The sequence below is a fragment of the Pongo pygmaeus genome, chromosome 9 (genome assembly GCF_028885625.2).
Source record: "Pongo pygmaeus isolate AG05252 chromosome 9, NHGRI_mPonPyg2-v2.0_pri, whole genome shotgun sequence".
In the NCBI taxonomy this organism is placed as follows: domain Eukaryota; kingdom Metazoa; phylum Chordata; class Mammalia; order Primates; family Hominidae; genus Pongo; species Pongo pygmaeus.
In genome coordinates this window covers 91,074,944-91,091,606 of record NC_072382.2, presented here as the reverse complement: position 1 = coordinate 91,091,606, position 16,663 = coordinate 91,074,944, and the positions used below count along the sequence as shown (strand labels likewise).

The 16,663-nt window shown below is 37.4% G+C and overlaps 1 protein-coding gene across 1 annotated transcript; it reads left to right on the top strand.

Annotated features, from left to right (window-relative positions):
- Window positions 1-3,287: 3,287 nt before the first annotated feature.
- Window positions 3,288-10,562, top strand: LOC129008713 (putative tripartite motif-containing protein 64B). The gene is made up of 7 exons (XM_054441051.2): window positions 3,288-3,354; window positions 4,847-5,261; window positions 5,700-5,795; window positions 6,572-6,802; window positions 7,411-7,433; window positions 8,873-8,970; window positions 10,069-10,562. Exons 2-7 carry the CDS (start codon window positions 4,851-4,853, stop codon window positions 10,560-10,562), a joined length of 1,353 nt encoding a protein of 450 aa, XP_054297026.1. The 5' UTR covers window positions 3,288-3,354; window positions 4,847-4,850.
- The last annotated feature ends 6,101 nt before the right edge of the window (window positions 10,563-16,663 follow it).

Below are 16,663 nucleotides of genomic sequence, written 5' to 3'. Positions count from 1 at the left end.
ATCATTCAAAAAATGCATTCCCTCCCCTCTCCTTTATAGTTTCCCTCAAAATACATGCACTAAAGAAAAACAATGAAGAAAGTATGTTTAATTAAATAATATTCAAAATACAAAACAAAAAAACTTTTGAAACGTATTTAAGACAATGCTTACAAAACAATGTATATCATTAAATGCATCTGTTATTAACAAAGAAAGGTCTGTTGCAAACAGCCAGAAAATTACAGCAAATTCCCATTAAAAAACTAAAAAAAAGTTAGAGAAATTGCAGAAAATTGATTAAAAAGCATGCAAAAGATAAATCAGCAAATTCAAAAGTAGGCTCTTTAAATAGATAAATTAAATTAATAAATTCCCAATGAGATTCATTTAAACAATGGAGGGGGGGAGTTCAAATCAAGAATAAACAGGCAAACTCATAGGTCATCCAGATATCAATAAGCCAGTATGAATATTTTAGGAACAATTTATACCTATACATTCGACAATTTTGATGACATGAGAAAATTTCTTGAAAACACAGCTGACTAAAACAGATGGAAGAGAACGTAGAAAAATGAAAGATATGATTTGGATTCTTAAAATTCCCTGTATTATTTAAAAAACAAAACTCACAAAGAAAACTCCAGTGATCTCTTTCAGCGAAATTTTCAAGGCATTTTAGAAAGAAATAACACACTTTTAGACAAATTCTTCTAGAGAACAGAGAAAAAGCAACACTTTCTGACTTATAACTTTGTTTTTCTCTCATTTTTTTCTTTCCTTTATTTAGACAAGTTCTCCCTCTGTCACTCAGGCCAAAGTGCAGTGCATGATCATAGCTCATTGCAGCCTCCAACACCTAGGCTCAAGTGATCCTCCTGCCTGGTCCTCCTGATTAGCTGGAACTACATGTGCTTGCTTCCAGGCCTGGGTAAAAACATTTTTTTTTTAGAGACAGGTGTCACCCTATGTTGCCTGGGGAAACCTGGAATTCCTAGAGTCAAGTGACCCTTTTGCCCAGCTGTCCAACTAGCTGGAATTACAGACAGGAGTCACCAAACTCTATTCAAAATTAGTTTTCTGTGTGTACTTTGTTAAAGATAATTATACACATAATTATTGTTTAAATAATTATTTATGACATTGCATCATATTTTAATATAAATATACATGCTGTACATCTTCTACATGTCCATACGTATATACTTATGTAAAGTATCTAATTTAAAATTATTCACCATGGCATAAAATCAAAAAAGTACATTTTATTTGTGCATAAATTCACCATTGAAAATGGTCATAAAATAGGGAAGACAACAAAAAAATTAGACAAGTAAATTCACCAACTGTTGTATATAAAGTCATAGTATTTAAAACACAACTAAGTGCCTAGGTGCACTTTTTTACGAGAGCTCCATAGATGGGTTAGTTATTTCATTTAATATTTTAGAGGTGTACGTATTCAGATAAATAATGACTGGAGACTTATTTAGCAATGATATATTCTAAAACTAGACTGACACTTCACTGGCTTCCCATGATTTCTAGATAACAAACTCGTCTTTTCCATGTTCTGAAGCCTGTACCTGCCTCTGCAGCCTCATCTCCCATCAGACCACTCTCATTCTTGTCACTCTAGCTCCAATGGCCTGGAGCTCAACTGTACCAGGCTTCCTCCATCCAGGAAGCATTTGCATCTGCTGCTGTCACTGCAAAGAAAGTTTCTCTCTATCTCTCTTTGCCAAGTTAATGTATTCCTATTCCTCAAATCTCAGTGCTTTCATATCTTCATAAAAGCCTTGTGTAAGCTTGCATTCAGCACCTCCCTCCTACTACAGACCCTCAAAACATGTACTGCTCATTTATTGAGCTTATAGTTCTAATTGTATATTTACTTGTGTGATTCTTTAATTATGATACATCTCATTCACTAGTCTGGATGTTCTAGCAGGACTGAAATTGTCTATTATAGTTTAATATAATTTATTTCTAATACCTAGTTCATTGTCATTAGTATATGCTTGTTGAAGAATAAATAAAACATCTTTAATGGAAATATAGATGATACATTTCAGTTTAAAATAATAAAGCAATTGTTTTTAATTGTGAGAGCAATTGTTTGTGAAATAAAACATTACTTAATGAAATAATTGTTTCAGTTTTAATGTCTGTGAACAACCTATGTCAGGTTAAGATTCTTGCATATCACTCCAAAATCCTCTACCTTCTGTTGGGCTATAATCCCGTAGGCATGATTGTCTGTACTTTATAAATCCGATCTCCCCATGTTACACCCTTCCCCAATGTTACACCCTTCTGGGTAACCTAATCTTCCCATTCCACTTCTTTCTCCAGACAGTAGCCAATCCCAGGAAGTGGGAGTGTTCTTAGGTGAGTCTAATCACTTAAAAAGCAGAGTTGTCCAGGGAAGACTTCTCCAGAGAAGTCAGACTGAATTGTCTGGAAGCTGGGCTTTGGTGAGCTCAGTGTTGCTGCTGACCTGGATATCCATGAATCTTCTAGACTTGAGACAATACATCGCAGATTCTGGTGTGTATGACATTTGTGGTGAAGCCCTTCATGCTTAATTTTTCTTATACAAGTACTTTAAACTCACTGGCCGGGACATTTACATCTTGTCTAAGCAAACGAGTAGCTTACCCAGTTATTTGAAATAATATCATTGTTTAAAATATCTGTAATTAGAGCATGTATAATATATTGGTTTGTGTTATATCAAGTTTTTTGACTGGGTTTTTTTTTTTTTTTTTTTTGAGATAGGGTCTCACTCTATCACCTAGGCTGGACTGAAGTGGCACTATCATGGCTCACTGCACCCTGGACCTCCTGGGCTCAAGCAATCCTGCCGCCACAGTCTCCTGAGTAGCTGAGACTACAAGCATGTGCCATCACGCCAGCATTATTTTTAAAAGAATTTTTAGTAGAGATGAGATATCAATAAGATGCGCAGGCTGGTCTAGAACTGCTGACCCGAATCCATCCTCATACCTTGGCCTCTTCAATGCCAGGATTAGAGGCACGCAGCACTATGCCTAGCCCCCATTTTGTATTATATTACCTTATGCATTATTTGGCATGTTATGTCTTAGCAGCTATAATTCCACTGTATTTGTGTAATTATGGAATCCAAAAAGAGCTTACAATTTTCAATATGTTACATATACGGAATAGTCTTTTTCCATTTCAATTTTATTTTGTAAATTGGCATATGTTAATTGTCTGTTCAGATCATTTGCCCATTTTTTAATTGGGTTGTTTGCGGTTTTTTTTTTTCTTCTTTTTAATTTGCTATTGAGTTATTTGACTTCCTTGTATATTCAGGGTATCAATCTCCTGTCCAGTGAATAGTTGGTAAATATTTTTTCTCATTCTGTCAGTTGTCTTTTCACTCCATTGATTGTTTCCTTTGCTGTGCAGAAGATTTGCAGTTTAATATAATTCCAGTTGTTGATTTTTGCTTTGGTGGACTAGGCTTTTGTGATTTTATTCATACAATTTTTTCTCAGATTAATGTCCTGGAGCATTTCTCCTATGTTTTCTTCTAGTAGATTTGTTCTTTCAGGTTTTACATGAAAGTTTTCAATCTATTTTGAGTTGATTTTGGCATAGGGTGAGAGGTGAGGGTATAATTTTATTCCCTGCATGTAAATATCCAGTTTGCTAGCAGTGTTGATTGAAAAGACTGTCCTTTCCCCAGTAAATACTGTTGCTACCTTTGTCAAAATTCAGTTGGCTGTAGAGAAGTGTAACAGTTTCTGGGTTCTCTGATCTGTTACGCTGGTTTATTTGTCTATTTTTACACCAGTACCATGCTGCTTTGCTTACTATAGCTTTGTAGTATACTACATGTCATCAGTGTAAGTGTTAAATGTGTAGGATTAATTGGAAAACCCTTGTTGTAAAGGTCATGTTTGTAGTCCTTTTCAAATCTTCAATGAGCAGACTGGATTTGAAAAGTGTTCAAATAGATCCCATCAACTGGTAAAGACTCCCAGGAAGTAGTGACTTTGATCGCTGTGGAGAAACACAGGGAATAAAGATAAATTGGTGGTCATGCTTCCATTAATTACATCTCTGGATTCTTTAAAGAAAAAAATTGAGTGTTTACTTTCTTTTTTGGTTTAAGTAAAAATTGATTAATTGTTGCTGAGTACTTTCATAGCTTGCATAGTCACCATTTCAAAATATGAAGATACTCTGATGGTCTGAAATCATTCTGAGCAAAAACATTGTCTTGAATAAGAAATAACAATTTTTCATTGTATTTATGTAAAGGTTGAATTTTGGGATTAACATTAGAAGCATAAGTTCAGCTGTTTATAGTTACAGGAGTTAAGTGTTGAAGCCCATAATGATTAAACTAAACACACTTAGATTAAACTTAACCAATTTTTAATTGTCTTTAGAAAAGTACATGTGTTACTTGGGTGCCAGAGAGTGAGACTAAGTATCCCTGTATAAGTTCCACTCAAGGGGTCATGGAGGAAAAGAAAGAGAGAGAGAGAGATGGGTTTGTATGGGTTTCTGGAACAATCAGCTAATAGAAGTAACTGGGAAGTTATCCTAATTGTTCCCTTCTACCCCAATATTCAGCTTGCCCAAATAACTTATAATTGAGAACATTGCTTGTTTTAAACTAAAATGATGCTTGTCTCATTTTTCCACTTGTGTTATAGTATAAACCCATCTTGCCTATATTTACCACATCTAGGTCTGTACTGGGCTTAAGTTAACAGGTAGATTGAACAGAGCTGAAGCAGACAAGAACTAGCCACAGGCCCTTCCCCCTCCATGTGGTCAAAAATAATTTTCTCTCTTAAATTTTTCTGTTTTAAATTTCCAGAAACATGGATTCAGACACACTGCAAACCTTCCAGAGGGAACTCTGTTGCTTTATCTGCAGGAACTACTTAATGGACCCTGTCACCATTGACTGTGGGCATAGCTTTTGCAGGCCCTGCCTTTGTCTACTCTGGGAGGAAGGCCAAGCTCCAACGGGCTGTCCTGTGTGTGGGAAAATCCCCCAGAAGACTGACTTCAACACCAATATTGTTCTCAAGAAGTTGGCTTCTCTTGCAAGGCAGCACAGACCTCACAACATCAACAGCTCAGAGAAGCAGATCTGTGTGCTACATGAAGAGGAAAAGGGGCTCTTCTGTGAGGCAGAGGAGAGACTCCTCTGTGGGCCCTGCTCTGAGTCACCAGAGCATGAGGCTTATGGCCACAGACCAATAGGATGGGCTGCTGAGGAGTGCAGGGTAAGTGATACCTCCAATGCAACTGGGAATCCACATGATCCTAAATGAGAGAGAAAATGAGAGCTTATGATAATAAAGGTGGAGAGAATGGAGATGGTGAGGTTCTGAATTTTCGATATAAATCTCTAGATATAAATGTGTTCTGGGAACACGGTTTGCTTTTGCTGCAAGCTTGACTTCTCCAGAGCCAGGATATATGAAATCCAATTTCTTAAAAAATTGATTAGCTGTTGGGTCTCCTCAAACTGTCTACTATATGTTTCTGTTACCTCTGATATTCCACATATTAGAATCAAATTAGGTTAACTTGTAAAAACTCTGACCACTTCAGGGGAACTCAAATTTACCCTTCTCTCAACAACAGGCTTTTCTCATAAAAAGGGAATAACATATCCAGTAACGTCTTATCTGCTACTAAAGGTCATGTCTATTTTGCAGGAGAAACTTCTAAAGAAAATGGATCCTTTATGGAGGAGCACTCAAGAAATGCAAAACAATCTAAATCAGGAAATTAGCAAAATCCATTCATTAACGGTAGGGATAAAAAGGTTTTATGTTTTTAATGTAGATTGGCACAATGCTAGCTTAGACTTCTTAGCCGAATTCTGCTTATCAGTTAAAAAATAGCAGTGTCCTCTTCCCAGAAAAAAACAAAAGAGTGGTTTCAAATGATATATCAGCAATTATCATTATACAGGCCAACAGGAGCTGGTGCAAAAAATACTAGTATGTACATGTATATGAAATAAACAGGGCATGATAATTATTCCTGATGTAACCTTGAGGGTTTAGATAAAACTTCCAAGGCACTGAGAATAGGATAGCATTGAGTTGTTTAAATCATTGTATTCACATCGAGTAGTTTAAAGTTTTGCTGTGAAGGTGAGGAGAGAAATAGAGAAATTAGTGGAGGAAAAAAAAAACCTGAAGTAATTTCTTTAAAAACTCGGTGGTAGAGTGTATACTGAAATATTTAAAAATGTTTAGAAGAATCAGGCAAAGGAACAAAATAAAATTAAGAAGAACCAGGTAAAAAAGACAGTAATTAATGAAGTAAGAATCCTGTAGAAGCAACACAGGCAGGGATCTTGAGTCCTTTTGAGGTACTGATTTATACAGAAAGGGAGACTAGGAGGAACATGAAGAAAGGATGGGTAGAGGAGACTAGCAAATCTTCAAGAACCTTTTCAAGTATGAGACACAGAGCTTATGAGTTTACTGCTTGCATATCCTAGGAGAATAACAGTGAAGTGTTAAGTGTTTTGCTGAGAGTGAGGAGATGCAATTCTTTTAACTGAGTATCTCTGCAGGACTATGTGGCCCTCAGGAAAGGGATGATCAGATATCAATATCAGAAGTTGCGCCAATTTCTCCTGGAGGAGGAGCAGCGCCATCTGGAGACAATGGACAGAGAAGCAGAAGAGATTGTTCGACAACTCCAAGACAGTGAAGTAAGAATAACCCAACATATAAAAAAGACGAAAGACATGTACAGAGAGCTGTGGGAGATGTGCCACATGCCTGATGTGAAGCTGCTCCAGGTGAGGAGGGAGGGTCCATCATCCAGAGTCAGGAAGACTTTGTTGGGTAATGATGCCAGGACATTCATATGCTACCTGCAAATGTAACTACTCTTAGATAAGTGACACATGCTCCTTGGCTCTGTCATTGCGTTTGTCCAGTGACTTGCTTTTGCATATTCTGGTAATCTTTGGGAGATTTTTGCCATTTTGGTAGATCACATAGGACGAAATCCTCTTCAGTATAATCAGGAGTACTAGCCACAAATAAATGTTATCCAAAATCAATCAAATGCTAGGCCAGGAGAATATTAGCTTTGTTAATAAAACTCAATTTAGGTTCCCTAGTACATGCTCACTTCTTGGGATTAAGCCTGGGAGATGGGTGACAGTGAGAACTGGATAGCCGCGTACATCACTCCACAGTCTTATTCTCAGTCCCTTGATTCCTAATGCCCATTGAGGAAGACCACCATGGTTCAGTTGAGGTTCTGTTATTAACACAGCCTTGGATGGTTCCTTAGAGGTGTATCAATAAACCTACCTGGTTAACCCAGAAAAACAACAAAGAATACTAGGGAAAGTAGGACAGAATTCTCATGATTAAGTACTTGTGTTTTTCTTTGCAGGACTTGGAAAACATACTGGAACGGTGAGTTACACTAATGAACTTTGATTGCTGAGAAAGTCATTCCCTTACTGATAAAGTCAATGTACCCTTGAAAGTCAATGTACCATTGAAAAAGGTGGGGATTAGGTTCACTAACCACCTTCATGCAATTCCACATACTTGAAAACCCAAGTATAACTTCTGACTTTTCCAAAACCAAGCTACGAATGACCTCTTATTGACTGGAAGCCTGTTGATACCATAAACAGTCAATTAACATATATTGTATGGTATATGTATTATATGCTGTATCCTAACAATAAAGTAAGCTGGAGAAAAAAAATATGATTGAGAAAATTACAAGGAAGATAAAATATATTTGTTACTCATTAAGAAGTTGATCACCATAAGGGTCTTCATCTTCATTGTCTTCACATTGAGTAGGCTGAAGAGGAGGAGGAAGAGAAGACAGTGTCTCAGCAGTGGCAGAGGCAGAAACAAAAGAAATGGAGTGGGAGGCAGGAGAGGCAGGCAAGCTAGGTGAAACTTTCATGGAAAAAAATCCACTTATAAGTGGACCCCCAAATTTCAAACCCTTGTTGCTTAAGGGTCAACTACACGTTTTGAGGTATTTAGCATTGATCTGTGGCTATGTTCCGTTTTGGTTTCAAAGGAGAACCTGGGACCTTAGGCTTCTTTGTCTCAGAAGTTTCCTTCTTATCTGGCTGAATGGATATGTATCTAACAACAGTGTGCCATTCTGGATTTTCTTCTACCCACTCACCCCATCTTCTCCAGCCCTGCCCCAGCAAATCTTAAGAAGATTACTCTGAGTTATCACAAAGTAGTCTCCTATTCTGGAGAGGCGAGAGGTGAAAAAGAGAGGAAGGAGGGAAATGCCCTAAGGACAGGAAAGGGAGGGAGGATTTGTTCCCAGGGATATCAATAGCCAGGCCCTGCTCCGTCTCTGCACTCCCCTGTTGTAGGCAGAATCTAAGAGGGGAATGGCTGCCTCAGGATCCTCAGCGCCAGAGCAGACAGGCTGAAAATAGACTCCTCTGGTTTGAACAAAAGTTCAAAACCTTTAGTGTCAGTGGGCATTCCCTGTAAGACCCTGACTGCATCACTGGTGACAACTACTGACTGAGGTCCCAAAGGCTTTGGCTGAGTTTTCTTCTCTCAGCAAGAATCCCAGGATATCTGTATACTTTCAAGAGGCCGGATGGGGAGAGGGAGGAAATGACACTCAGTAATTTTAAATTAGGATCATGTATGAGATAATGGAGAAATTGGACTTTAACATGTTAAATTTAGATAAAAGTAACATTGCTATATCCTCAATATAGTTGAATAAAATGTATACTGAATTTAACAAAAAAGGGAGATTTCTCAAGAAATATGTTGGACGAAAATCTGAAACATTTGTATGACTGTGTGATTATCCCTGGACCTAAAAGTGTAACTGAGGTTGTTCTTTGCAGGACAGAGTTGGTACAAATGGAAAAGCCCCAGCCAGTGAACCCAGAACTCACTTCCTGGCACATCACTGGAGCGCTAGATATGCTCAACAAATTCAGAGGTAAGAGCCAGCTGCTTGGCAGTACAGCCTCAACTTCTGTTTAGTGGATTCCTTGGTTGAGCTATTACCCATTTTAGTTTTAATTTCTGTGAATTTATCATATATTGTAGAAATAATATTTATCATAAAAATTAGAAAGCTTTGACCAACCAAATAACTAAAACTTCCATAAACAGAACAACTTTACTGCTGTAAGATACATTTCACAACAACTGGAAGCTGAGAGTTCTGTGAAAATGGCCCAAACACGTAAAGCAGCCATTAGACAACAGAGGGCTAAAACCAGGATTAGACTGAATGAAGCAGTGGCTGACCAGGTCATGTAAAAGCAGAACATGATCATCATTTTCAGAAACTTCTAAAGTGCACATGCATGGAAGTCCATCAAATTTTGATGTTTAAAAATGGAGGAGGTGAGGCCGGGCACAGTGGCTCATGCCTATAATCCTCCAAGGCTGAGGCGGGAATATCACCTGAGGTCAATGGCTGGAAACCAGCCTGGCCAACATGGCAAAACCCCATCTATACTGAAAATACAAAAATTATCTGGGCATGGTGGCACATGCCTGTAATCCCAGCTACTCGGGAGGCTGAGGAAGCAGAATCGCTTGAACCCAGGAGGCTGCAGTGAGCCGAGATCGCACCACTGCACTACAGCCTGGGCAGCAGAGTGAGACTCTGTCTCAAAAAAAAAAAAAAAAAAGTAACAGGCATGTTTTATATCCCATTAAATAAGAGCATCATAGCAGAGTGAAGTCTATTTGTTAATTATATTGAATACAAACAATGCAAGTGGCATTTTCTACTAAATAAATAAAGAATGTTACATATCTCTTGAAACAAATCATGCAAAGCCAGACATTAAATCATTGATTCATACAGTTAATGATATGTTTGTTTGTTTTTCTGTGTGATTTTAAGGATTCTTCTGTGCTGTAGAAGTCATAATAACCCTTGATCTTCATAGATGACAGTCTCCAAAGTCTTTTTGCTCCCTGTATTCTGTCACTTACAGGAGGTACAAATAAAGCCAGTACCTGGGCAGATAACATCTGACTCCCACGTAACTCCTTGATCTGATTTTTGTTCTTCTTGCAGTGGATGATCTTCTGAGTAAGGAAAAGGCGAGTCACTATATGAGCCTTTCTGAGGATGTCAGAAATGTGATATTTGGAGATGACCATGATGGTGCACCTGGGGAGTCCCAGAGAGCAGAGAACTTTGCAGCATGGGGAGCTCAGGCCTTCTCCTCCGGCAGGCATTACTGGGAAGTGGATGTAACCCACTCCTCCAACTGGATTCTGGGAGTCTGTAAAGATTCCAGGACAGCAAACACAAATCACATTCCTGCTTTTGAGGAAGCATTTTTTCTATTTTCTTCAAAGAGAAACAACCTCTATAGCCTCTCCAACATCTTTCTTCCCTTAACTCACTATGTGCAAAGACCTTTGGGCCGGGTTGGGGTGTTTCTGGATTATGACAACACAGTTGTGAGCTTTTATGATGTTTCAAAAGGTTCCCTCATATACAGCTTTTTCCCTTCCTCTTTGTCTTCCCTTTTGACACCTTTCTTTTGTTTTGGTTCCCCATGAAAGTCAGGTTTCATTATGATTTCCTAGTGAGCTCTCTTGCCTAAAAAATCTTCCAATCTCGAGACCTTGTCATGTGAGACAATAGGACAATGTGTGAGCATCTTTGAGCTCACTGTAACTTGAGGAAACAAAATTATTATCTGGGTATGAAATGGGATAACCACATTGACATTATACATTTGTTTCCTAAATTTTACTTTAATAAAGAGTTGTGAAAAACCTTAACTGTCTGATTCCCGGACATTTTATACACCCCAAAATGAAACCCAAAACTCTTTATCATTACTCTCTATTCATTGCGCCTTCCCCACCCACTCGACTCACAATCCCTTTTGTACTTTAGATCTTTGTGGATTTGTGTATTGTAGATACTTTATGCGAAGCAAATAATACAAAATATGGTCTGGGTCATCAGTTACTAAAAATTGCTGATTTTTGTAAATGTGTAAATATATTAGTATAAGAGTGAACTGTACTGTCTTACTGACATATATGCTCGATTATAGTTCTTGGTTTCAATGGCCCTTGCATGCATTCCAAAGTAGCATCATAAAATGTAAACTTAGACTGGAAAAGCTTTGAAAAAGTTTGTTCTGATGCAAATAATTTTTAGCTGAACAAATTCTTTTTTTTTTTTTGGCTTCTAGCATAGATTATTTATTTATTTTTTTATTTTATTTTTTGAGACGGTGACTCCCTCTATCCCCCAGGCTGGAAATACAGATGCCTGACATGGGCTCACTGCAACCTCCGCCTCCCGGGTTCAAGCGATTCTCAGCCTCCTGAGTTGCTGGTATTACAGCAACGCCTGGCCAATTTTTGTATTTTTAATCGAGACCACAGGATTTCACCATGTTGGCCAGACTGGTCCCAAACTCCTGACCTCAAGTGATATGCCCGCCTCGGCCTCCCAAAGTGCTGGCATGACAAATGTGAGCCACCAAATGCGGCTGATTCTCATCTTCAATATTCTCATAAATGCTGGATTCAGAAAAACTACTGGTTTATCAAAGTCATTTTATTATCATCTATGTTTTCTTCAATGTTAACTTCAAATTGGGAGTCTTGGTAATAAAGGATCAGTAATTGTGCATTGTCTTTCATGATAAATTTGGTCCATCCTGACTATGTGCCATTCTTTGCAAAGGATAAACAGCTTGGGAGTCAGATCTGGAGTTAACGAAACCTGCAGATTCCGTAAGCAAATAAGTAGAGACGCTGTGTTTAAATTGTCGGAAACCATCCTTGCCTCTGGGATATTTCCCTCTTATTGGGAAGCTAACTCATATGGCTCTAGAAATAGTGTACTCCTACGTGTTGTTAAGAATTTGCAGGTAGGTAAATCTTCAATGCTTTCAATGAATTTCCCTTCTCTTAAAAAGTCTGTGAAAACCATCTTCTAAAACTTCTTGCTTCAATGTAATTTTATTTAAAAAGATGGAACCAAAGCCAGAGGTGGTGGTAAAGGCTACAGCCAAACTGAAGGGTCTCAGCAGCATAGGAGACAGGAGGCTCAGAAGAGAGCCAGGCAGAAAACATCAAAACCTCTGGAGACTATGCATGCACCTTGTGCTTCTCTTGAAGCCCGATGCCAGCGTTGACTCCAGCACATCTATGGTCCTTCAGTCTTGAAGTCTCCAGATACCTCAGTCCCCTATTACAAAAGTTTCAGAATCTGTTTTCATTTGGATAGAAAAGGGGGTCAGAAAATTAAGAACTTTACCAGGTTTGGACAGAGCAAGCTGGGATGGTGTGGTAGGTATTGAAATTAGCTGTGGATACAGAAACTTGTACTTGGAGAATAATCGTATTTGTTGTGAATTTTCAAAAGACAATATTGAACCAAGGTCATACATCCCAGGTTAAACGTTTGTAAATAAATTATTTTACAGGACTCTCCCTGAAAAGTGGAACTTTGAAGAATGACCTGTTGGTAGTATTAGGAAAGAAACAGAGGCCATAGTGAGGGAAGAAAGGAGGGATGAAGGGAGCAGAGAATGTGAACTGGCATGCCAGACAGATTAAAAAATAATGAAAACAAAAGCAAAAATTACAGATTCCATACATTTCCCAAAGGAAGACATTTATGCAGCCATCAAACATATGAAAAAAAGGTCATAATCATTGATCAGTAGAGAAATGCAAATCAAAGCCACAATGAGATACCATCTCATGCCATTTAGAATGGCGATCATGAAAAAGTCAGGAAACAATTGTGGCAATTCCTCAAGTATCTAGAACCAGAAATACTGTTTGACCCAGCAATCCCAATACTGGGTATATACTCAAAGGATAATAAATCATTCTACTATAAAGACACATGCACACGTATATTTATTGCAGCACTGTTCACCATAGCAAAGACTTGGAACCAACCCTAATGTCCATCAATGATAGACGGGATAAGGAAAATGTGGCACATATACACCATGGAATACTACGCAGCCATAAAAAAGGATGAGTTTGGCTGGGTGCCAGGCTCACACCTGTAATCCCAGCACTTTGGGAGACCGAGGCAGGTGGATCAAGAGGTCAGGAAATGGAGACCATCCAGGCTAACATGATGAAACCCTGTCTCTACTAAAAATACAAAAAAATAAAAAATTAGCTGGGCATGGTGGCAGTCACCTGTAGGCCCAGCTACTCGGGAGGCTGAGGCAGGAGAATGGCATGAACCTGGGGGCAGGGCTTTCAGTGAGCCAAGATCGCACCACTGCACTCTAGCCTGGGCGACAGAGTCAGACTCCTTCACAAAAAAAAAAAAAAAAAAAAAAGATTGAGTTCACGTCCTTTGCAGGGACATGGATGAAGCTGGAAACCATCATTCTCAGCAAACTAACACAAGAACAGGAAAACAAACATGGCATGTTCTCACTCCTAAATGGGGGTTGAACAATGAGAACACATGGACACAGGGAGGGGAACATCACACACCAGGGACTATCTGGGGTTTGGGGGATAGGGGAGGGATAGCATTAGGAGAAATACCTAATGTAGATGACAGGTTGATGGGTGCAGGAAACCACCAAGGCACAGGTATACCTATGCAACAAACCTGCACTTTCTGCACAAGTATCCCAGAACTTAAAGTATAATTAAAAAAAAAAAAAAGTAAAACACAAGCAAAGAAACAAACAAAAACCCTACAGACTCCAAGACAAATTGGCTTAGGTATTTGATATGTAGGGGAGGAAATGCAGGGGAAAATTATAGTAAAGCGACATTTACTTTGGAGTTTGAAGAAATTGGTGGGTCTTGTTTTCAATATGTCAAGGATGTGACTTCTGAAGGTGTGAATAACAACATCCCTCAATAAATCTGTGTGCTAATTAATAACAGACACTCCCACATTTTTATCACTAAGGTCCAACCTAATCCTAATCCAGATACTCATTCTAATTAATGCAATCATCTCAGAATTTCAAAGATATTTGTTGGCCAGTTAGTGACTATTAGTTATCCTTAGAAAGAAACTATTTGAGAGGAACATTTAGAGGTACCTATCAATTTTTAAGTGTACGTATATTTTAAACTTATAATATCATTACTATGGAAATTTCCCTAAAAATGCACAAGGATATATGTATATTACGTATATTGTGGCAATATTTTCAATATAACAAGGGAGAGAATATAGCTCAACAAAATTGTATAATCTATTGTACTCTCTATAAATATGAACAACATCTGCATATACTCATAAACAGCCACTTGCTTAACTAAAAAAGTGATCTCATGGAATTAAAAAGTAAAACAGAGGATACTAGTGGCTAGGAAGGGTAGAAGGCAGAGGGTATAGGGAGAGGTACAAAATTAAATATAATTAAATATAATGAATACTAAAAAAGAAAATAAATACAATTTAAAAATACAAAATTATAGGTAGATGGGAGGTATAAGTTGTAATGTTCTATAGCATTGCAAGATGATTATAATTAACAGTAATATGTACATTCAAATAGCTAGAATGAGGATATTGCAGGTTCCCTAAAAAAAAAGAAATGATAAATGTTTGAGATAATGTGCTAAATACTCTGATCTGATTACTATGCATCATATGTATCAAAACATCACTATCTACCCTACACATATGTAAAATTATGTGTCTATTAAAGATAAAATTTTAAAGTACTGATTCCTTGATATCCTCCATACAGTGATAGTTTATTTTTCTAATATTCTTTTTATAGGTAATCAAACACAGAAAATGGTTTGACCTGCAAGATAACATAAGAATAAATGTAAAAATATATGAGTCAGGTTCACAGCTGGAAATTTGTGTCCAGAATGTCATTTTAAAATTAGCAATACTACATAGTTGATAATTGAAAGATACAATTGATCATGAAATAATTATCAGATGCATTTTCTCTCCAGGAATGTCTCTATAACAAATTAATTAGAAGAAATCAAATCAATCTGTTCTATATTTATAAAATGGTACATGACCAGATGCATTCATCTCTAGTGTAAGGAAAGAATATTTTTAAATCTCATGGCACAAGACCCCCTCTATTTCAGAAAACATTTTTGAAGGTATTGTCAAAATGTGTGTTTTGTATAATGTTATTATATAAAATACAAAAACTATGCATTTAATAATCCTACCCCTCAGTAACATAAATATAATTATTCTATTATAAATGGTCCAAGGAATGAACAATTTATTCATTCTATTTATTCTATTAAAGAGGAAGTAAAGAGAACCATTAAACATTGGAGAAAATGCTTAAATTGATTAGTATTTCAGAAGATGGAAAATCACAGAGTACATTACCGTAAATATGCATTAGATTGTCAAAACTTAGTTATTTAATTGCATCCCATACTAACCAATTCAAGTGACCTTTTCCAGCAAAACAGTGACAATATGAAAGATCCGGGTTTCGGTGACTTCCTGCAGATAACCTCCATCTTGAAAGGTCTTGGATATTTCTATATTAAGACAGAAAACTTATATTGTTATACTTACTTATATGTATATTTGCACAATCTACTTGCAGTGACACAGGATATTAATATTATTTATCTTTGATATTGTGCAATGGAAGAAGTGTTGCACATAGACACAAATAGAAACAAACTTTCTTCTTTATACTTACCAGTAGAAAGAGGATAAAGGTTCACAGAACTTTATAGGCCGTTTGGATGCTATGAATGGTAATCAAAGACTTAGAAACTAAGGCTTAGTTTTAAAAAGTGTTGTGTGAATTAAAAACCTTACATATTTATCTATGCAATTACAACTTCTGGTACTCTTCAGTGTGTGTGTGTGTGTGTGTGTGTTTGTGTGTTCGTGTGTACGTATTGCAATGTGAGTCTGATTTTTTCAGCTTTTTTGTGTCTGAATAAGGACTTTATTTTTCTTTGAAAAAATGTATTGTTTTGGAAAGCTTTTCCTTGGGTATAGAACTCTGATTGACAATATTTTTCTTTATTATTACTTCAAAGATGTTTTCCATTCCTAGTCACTTGCACTATACCTGACAAAAAATTAATTGACTTTTTTTTCTTTTTTTCTGAACATTATGTCTGTTTTCCTTTCCCTCCCTCCCTCCCTCCCTCCTTTTCTTCCTTTTTCCTTCCTCTATTTTATTCTTTCATTTTTTGTCACTGATTTTAAGCAATTATTAGAGTGAGGCATAAGTAATTGTGGTTTTTACCATTGAAAGTAAAGGCAGGCCATGCATGGTGGCTCAAGCCTCTAATTCAAGCACTTTGGGAGGCTGATGCAGGTGGATCACCTAAGGTCAGGAGTTCGAGACCAGATTGGCTGATACAGCAAAAACCCATCTCTACTAAAAATACAAAAATTAACTGGGCATGGTGGTGGGTGCCTGTAGTCCCAGCTACTTGGGAGGCTGTGGCAGGAAAAATCGCTTGAACCCAGGAGGCGAAGGTTGTGGTGAGTGGAGATCGCGCCACTGCACACCAGCCTGGGTGAGAGAGTGAGACTCTGTCTCAAAAAAAAAAAGAAAAGAAAAAGAAAAAAAAAGTAATGGCAAAACCGCAATTACTTTTTACACCAACCTAATAGATTATGATGAATATTGCCATAGCTCTAGTTTAACTTTTTTCCCCTTCCTTTTCTTCACACTTTG